Source organism: Humulus lupulus, chromosome 9 (assembly GCF_963169125.1).
Source record: "Humulus lupulus chromosome 9, drHumLupu1.1, whole genome shotgun sequence".
NCBI lineage: Eukaryota > Viridiplantae > Streptophyta > Magnoliopsida > Rosales > Cannabaceae > Humulus > Humulus lupulus.
This window is the reverse complement of record NC_084801.1, coordinates 180,922,337-180,929,989: the sequence shown is the minus strand read 5'-3', so window position 1 is coordinate 180,929,989 and position 7,653 is coordinate 180,922,337. Positions and strand designations below refer to the sequence as shown.

At 35.1% G+C, this 7,653-nt stretch overlaps 1 protein-coding gene across 1 annotated transcript; it reads right to left on the bottom strand.

The window, feature by feature from the left end:
• Positions 1 to 5,165: 5,165 nt before the first annotated feature.
• On the bottom strand, positions 5,166 to 7,298 carry LOC133801385 (L-type lectin-domain containing receptor kinase IV.1-like). The gene has a single exon (XM_062239573.1). It carries the CDS (start codon positions 7,268 to 7,270, stop codon positions 5,219 to 5,221), a length of 2,052 nt encoding a protein of 683 aa, XP_062095557.1. The 5' UTR covers positions 7,271 to 7,298; the 3' UTR covers positions 5,166 to 5,218.
• Positions 7,299 to 7,653: the final 355 nt, after the last annotated feature.

The window sequence follows — 7,653 nt, the reverse complement described above, 5'->3', positions numbered from 1 at the left end:
TTCTCACTTCCCTGTACAAAGAAATCCCAGAACTCACAACAATCTAATCTCTCTTGTCTTCACACACCACACTCCAAGTTTTCTTGCTTTTGATTACAAAATGGTCAGTTAACAAAGAGAGGTGACACCCTTTTATACACACTTAACAAAAGTAAGTCAAGAAAACAGAAGTAACAAGACCTTTTATTTGGTAACTGATTTCAACAAGCTTCCTTCAAAGCGTTCAATTCTAATGATCTTGCACAAATAGTTCCACTCTTAGAGTCTCAGTATACATAAAGCCTGTCAAAACAAAGTGAGCCATATTAACCATAACAAACCATACACATTAACACCATTTTGCAAAAGAAAAAAATTGGACTGAGTTCAATTTATAATAAAGTTGAATTAAAAAAATAAGTAATCATATATATTCATATGTGTGCAAGAGAAAGAGAAGCTCAAAACTTGTTGATGAAGCATCATTGTAGACTTCATAAACATAAGTTAATTAAAAATATAGGGTACTAGTCAATCAAGAACATAACTGACCACAGTTCTATATGAAGAAAACACAAAACTCCAATTTTCTTTTGGTAGATCATAGCATATCAGCAACATAATGTTGTTCCACTTGTCCGGATAAGTTGAAAAATGAGATGAAATCATAGAATATGTGACAGATTGATCAATTTCAATTGCATACATAATAGTCTATAAGTAATCAAATCCAAGAAAGAATATTGCCATGATTTTATTCTTTATCAGTAAAAAGAAATACAGAGTAATTATGTAAGACAATGCTGAAAAGAAAGGAATTTCTGCGCACAAAAAAGTTGATTATTAGTTCACTAGACTACAATTTTTGGAGAAGTCATGCTTTCACTAGCATTACCACAAGTATAAGCATATGAAATCTCAAAGCTAACAATGAATCTGTGAAAGAGCTTAGCATAATGAGCACTAGGCAAAACAGAGTAAAAGATTGATGATGATGTACACTAAATCAGTTTGTTCTATTGACAAATGATATCATGTTCACCAAAAATTAAACTAAAACAAGCATAATAATCTCCTTGTTGTTTTCTAACAATTTCTCTTTCAAGCATAATATCTTGGTTTTATATTTAGGTTGGTGGTAAAGTGACACCAAGCGAAGGACAGTCTCGCAATGTACCGCAGTCAAACAATATTCAGTCCCCTAAGGTAAATTATAAAAGTTGTTATTGTTTTAAATTTTCATTTTAGAAGAACAATTACAGAAACTAATATATTGTCTTTAAAATAAATTTGGTAGAGTATTGCACTAGAAAAAAGACATAACTTTACAGAAGGGAAGAATGCTTGCTACTTGCTTGACTGGGCAGATGTAATTGTTGTTGAAGGTCGTTGGGATTCTAGTGATCCAAAGATAACTGTACATGGAAAGCCTCTTGGACCAGACTTTATGCGAGTATGGGTTGATGTTGCTATTGTACCAGAATCTTACTTATTTTGTCCTAATCATGCGATGCTTACAATACAAGAAGCAGTTGGTTCCACAGTTGCATGGCCTTCTAAAAAAGTTTGTAGAGTCCAAGAACTTTACTTAACTAATTGTTTAGTAGTGTTATAGTATGTTTAGTGTTATCTTTGTTATTATGGATTGTTGGTTCAGACCGGGAATTATTTGGACACTCATAGTAGTACTTATAGATTTTCTAAGTTTAATCTATAGTTTAAGAATATTACGTATAACCTAAGGTTTGATTATATGACTGATATTAAGGATAGTATTTGTTATATTATAAGGTTTAGATATCAACCAATAGGATTTTAAGCACATGTTATGAATGGTAATTAAGGAATTAAGTATTTTTGAGGATTAAATTAAATAAGGGTAAAGTTTGAATGCTATAGGGTCAGTCAGCAGCTTTGAGTACGTTGAAGGCTTAGTCAAGGCTGTTTACTCCATTCAAACTTAGCTAAAAATGTGTAATTTCGTGTTTAAATATTCAGCGTGTGCCGATATATCGCAGCACGTAGATACGGAAAACACGAATCGATGCACGGTCGCCTCGGGAACATTGGTCCAGGCGATATATCGCCTATAGGGGGCGATATATCGCCTCCTCCAGCATATGTTCAAACGTTTTTGAATTCTTTTCCTTTCAGCCATTCAAACTCCTTCAACAGTCCAGCATCTTTTGAACGAGTCTTCAGCCTCTGCTGAACGATTATTCAAATGATTTTCACCTAAAAAGCCATTATTTTTATTCAAGTAAAATCAAGATACTTTCATTCCCAAACTCTATAAATAGGACCTAGTACCCAGCCATTATTCACCATTTGCTCTAAGTTCAGAAGCTGCTAGTGTTAAGTGAGTGTGAGAGTGTTAACACTTGGTTTGGGGAAAAACTATAAGCTTAAACATCATAAGCTTATCAAACACTTTGGGAAGTGAGTTCTATAGTATTTCGGTGGAGGTTAGATTGATCTTGCAAATCTTTGAGGTAAACCCGAAACTCTATTTCATTTATTTCATGTTATTTCCTTTCTCAAAACCTTCTACTCAGTCCCCTAACCTCATTCTTATTTTGGTTAGGGAATCCAAGTTCTTAAGCATATAAGTCGGTAAGTATGTTTTTATAGTTTAGTCTTCCATCTCTTTCATTTCATCTCCTTTCTTTAGACTCACTCTTTCTTATGGTTTTAGGAGTGTTCCAAAAAGTCCCAACTCAGTCCATTATATCCCGGTAACTTTGGTAAGGAAAATAGGCTAGAATCAATATGTTATGTGCTTATGTTATCTATATGTTTTATGTTATTAATGTGTTATGATATGTATATGTGTATGTTTGTAGGCTTGGGCATATGACCCATATGACTAACAAGACCCCAAAAGGGTTATGGGCATATGACCTACTTAGCTAGTAGGACCCCACTAATCCCATGGGCATATGCTTGTTTAGTCTATGGGACCCCAAGTAATAATGACCATTATAATAAGTGTATGTTATATGTATTATGTTAAGTCTTTATGTTTTTATGAAATTATGTATATGCCTTTGTGTTAGATTTTCCTTGCTGGGCATTAGGCTCACTCCTTTCTGTTTATGTGCAGGAAAATAAGCTTAGAGGCAGTAAGATTCGTGATGCTTGGAGGATGTGTATCGATGGTGAATGGAGTCAAAGGGCCGAGCGTTATTCGATTCGAGGATGTAGTTTCGGTTTTATGTCTTTTTACATGTATTTTCCGCACTAATTATGTAATGTCTTATTATTTTAAATTATGTTTTTGTTTTAAAGACAATGGGATCCCATATCCATTTTGGTATTTACTTTGTAAAGTAACTCTTATTTTTTATAAGTTACTTAATAAAATTATGGTATTTTCGCAAATGTAAGTTCTTTTAAGGATTTTATGTATAGTTTCGTTAATGGTCCAAATAGTCTAGATTAGTGGGTCATTACAAAGTTATTCCAAGAGGTACATTTTCATACTCAAAAAATAACTAATGTCTTATAATTTAGTGTTTGGTTTCTTTGTTTGCTTTGGTGTAGTTGTGAATCCATTATTTTGTATGTGGTGTCATTTCTTGGATATAAATTCCATAGCATTTTTCTTGAAGTAATTTGTGATGCTAGATAATAACAATAAAATATTTCTTTGTTTATTTTGCAGATGTGACAAGCAAAGTATAAAAGGATACTTAAGACTCCTTGAAAGTAGTAACTTTGTTTATTTCTTTGTGTTGAAAGTAGTAACTTTTAGACTCCTTGAATACTTAAAGAATATTTTGTTGTTGATGATAGTGTTGAATGTTTTAAACTAAATTGTGGATTGTTAATTCGATGTAGAATGTTCTTACTTTTTGTTATTTGAAAATCAAGTTCATTTGATAATGCTAGTATATATTAGAAAGCTAATTTTAATTATATAAAAAAATTAAAATATAATAGAATAAATTAGTGTTATATAAATAAAATATATAATGAGAATTTAAACATATCTAAATATAACAATAATACGAAAATTGAGTTATAATATCTATTACAATAACACTTTTTATGCAAAGAATTATATTATGCAAACTTCATTATATAACACAAATAATGTGTTATACTAAAGTGTAATATAACACAAAAAAAGTGTTATATAATCGTCTATAAATAACATAATTCAACACTTATCTATATATTAAAATAACACAGATATTGTGTTATCGTTGACAATACAATAACACATCTATATAACACTAATAAAGTGTTATGTAAAGTACCTTGACCTACGATAACATAGTCGGTCTTAACACATCAGAAAGTGTTATCGTATGTTTTTATAACACATTTTCGGTGTTATTAAAAACATTTTTTCTTGTAGTGTATTTTTAAGAAAAATATATATTTTTTATAAAAGGTGTATAATTTGGTAGTGGTCAAAGTTCGAGAGGGCAAAATTGATAATTTTTCTACACATAGCATGCCACATCAACATACAAAATGCTACGACATCAATTCGTTAGCCACATAAGATGAAATCTAACAGAAGTCTCATATTTTAGTAACGTGTATAGTTCGGGGGAATTTTTAACATCGCAAATCATTCAGGGGGCACAATCATACAGTGGGCATAGTTCGGGGGGCAAAAATGTTATTTATTCATTTATTAATAATGCTGAAAGATTCACATTTTCTTAACATAAAATGTAAATTTATTTATATAGTCAACCATATAACACTTGTAATAAGTCAAACAACATACAATGTAGATTCAAATAACCAATATTGATTTGCTACGTCATTTACAATGTTTCAAACATCAAAAGATTATTAAATCTAAAAATGGCTAAAAATAAAAAAAAATCATTCGAAAGATTATAGATACTATTATTAAAAATAACACAATAATGAATAGATTCCATAAAAGGCCGCATAGCAAACCAAGGGAACAATAAACACCTAAACAACGCTTAGACGATTCATGTGAGTGAGTGTTATCCAAGATAGCCATGCTAAGTGCCTCTAAGAAAGTGGGTGATAAAGGAGAAAAGTATAACATTTCTATATAGTACAAAAATATACATTATAAACATTTTAATTTTCTTAGTAAAAAAAAAAAAACATGTGAATCATTAGAGAGTTTGTATAAAGCACCACCGGGGTGGTATTTATGTGATATTAATGGTGTTCTAGAGAATAATTTTAATAACGTGCACCATAAGGTGAAGTGAGTTCACGTATAGGACTACGAATCAGCTCATCGACCACTGGAGAGGAGTGACTCAGCAATAGAAGACGACAACGACGACGACACTTGAGGGAAAAGTCCCATAGATGCTGCAGATTCACCGAAACCCTCTCTATGCACGAACATCAACCCCGCCGCTGTGAGTCCCATTGTAGACAAGTCCGGCAATGGCAAATCTCTCTCCAAAAAGGAGACCACTTGCCTCATGCTCGGTCTCGCCCTCGGTTCCGAATGTGAACACAACAACCCCAGCTTCAATACTAACTCTATTTCCTCCATTGATACTTCGGAATCTAATTCTATCAAATTTAAATCTATGGCCTCAGTAATCCTCCCTTTGCTCCAACATGAGAAAACCCAGTCCACCAAAACTAACTCTTCCTCCGATGATCCTTTCCTCTCTATGGGCCGTCGTCCGCATGCCACCTCAAGCAGGAAAGCTCCGAATGAGAAGACGTCGGAGCTCGTTGTGGCCTTTCCGGTTCGGGTATGCTCCGGGGAAAGGTAGCCGAATGTTCCAGCGACGTGGGTTGTTTCAGGATCGGCTCCATGGTCATACGATCTAGCTAAACCAAAGTCTCCTAACCGGCCGTTTAACTCACCGTCAAGTAGTATGTTACTGGCTTTCACGTCACGGTGGATGACGACCTGTTCCCATTGATGGTGAAGGTAGCATAGACCCGAGGCAACTCCCTTTATGACCCCAAATCTTTGGTGCCAATTTAGTGTCGTTTTTGGGTTGTTGTATAGGTACTTGTCTAGGCTGCCATTGGGCATGTAATCGTAGACTAAAAGAAGCTCACCTTTCCGGCGACAATAGCCTAAAAGGGGTAATACATTCCGGTGTCGGAGCCGGCCGAGAGTGGCAATTTCAGCCACGAATTCTCTCATACCCTGTCTTGATTCGTGAGAGACTCTTTTGACAGCGATCTCTGTTTTGGAGGGCAATACTCCTTTATAGACTTTACCAAATCCTCCCCTACCCAATAAATTTTTGTCCTTGAAACCCTCAGTTGCCATATACAAATCTTTGTATCTATGTCTATGAGGTCCATATTCGACCTCCCAATCTTCAACAACCTCTGCATATTTTCTCCTTCTTCTGATGATATGAACTACACTCAAGATCGCTAGAGCCGCCAAGCTCGAACAAATCACCGGTAACCCAATTGTCAAAAGCTTGGATTTTGGTTTGGGTCCGACCCGAGGCAGATTCGGGAGTTTCGAAAAGTCAAGCTCTAGAGCTTCGCCATTAATCTTAAAGCTCCAACCCAGAATATAGTGATCACTCGTAACAGATCCTGTTGAGGAAGAAAAACCAATGTACATGGTGTCCTTTATGATCGGTGAAAGATCTTCGGTCAAAGATAAAAGCGGGTTCTGGGGTTTAACAGCTTCGGCCGGAGCTAACGTCACGTTCATCTGCTTCTTAACAGCGTCATATTCGACCCATAACTTCATCGGCTTACCACTCCTTAGAGTTAAGTTCGTAAACCCACCTGTTTTCTCGTCGAAATACCCCGCCGGTTCAGCTTTAACCGAGGTTAAACCATTAATGTCAATCCCCACGTGATCGACGTCTCTGTCTTTGTACTCGGTGTTTAGAACCGTATCGAGCTCGACGCCGACGACTCTGTTGGTGGCGTTGCCATTGTTGGATTCGTTAAAAAGGCCAAGGTGCCCGGTCGGGAAACTTCCGGGAAGACCTCTCGTCGGAGCGATCACGAAAACGATGCCGTGGCCGCTCACATCCGCGAACTCCGGTCTGATGGCGAAGACGAATGAGGTGGAGAAGGAAGAAACGGTGCCGTTTGGGGTGGCTTTGAAGGTTACTGAGTTGGGAAAGAAAGCATGACCCGTACGGTGGTTCGTGTTGTTCGTGAGCCTCAACAGGCCATTGGAGGTTATTTCAGCTAAGCCGTCGAGGACCAGGTTGCCTGGCTTGAATCCATTGAAGACAAAACTGAGATCACCGTGATCATCTTGGGACGGAGCTGGCACTACTGTTATGGTTAGGCTTAGGAATAGTAAGAGAAGCAATATCGGAAGCGTAGAAAACATGGCTTAAACTAGGCTATATATGTATAATTTCTTAGGATATGGTTCTATATATAGCAACATTATTTAGTAGGCTAGAATTGTCAAAATTTTACAATTTCTATAATATTAGAATAAATATTAAGACTTCGTCCAAAAAAAAAAAGAATGAATATTTTGACAATTTCATCGTTAAACCAATAATAATAATATAATATATACTTAAAATGCTCTATTACAAATATAAAAAAAAAATTGATATGATTAAAACAATTATATAACTTAATATTAATCCTAATTTGTTTTCTTCTCTGAACAAATTTAAACTCTTGCTTTATAAATTTTGAACAATAAAAAATATGGAAGTGTGTATGATAACAATTATACATGCATAATAAATATTTATA

What these genes read in the sequence shown, in the direction of transcription:
- LOC133801385 (XM_062239573.1), bottom strand. Translation starts at nt 7,270, where the DNA reads ATGTTTTCTACGCTTCCGATATTGCTTCTCTTACTATTCCTAAGCCTA.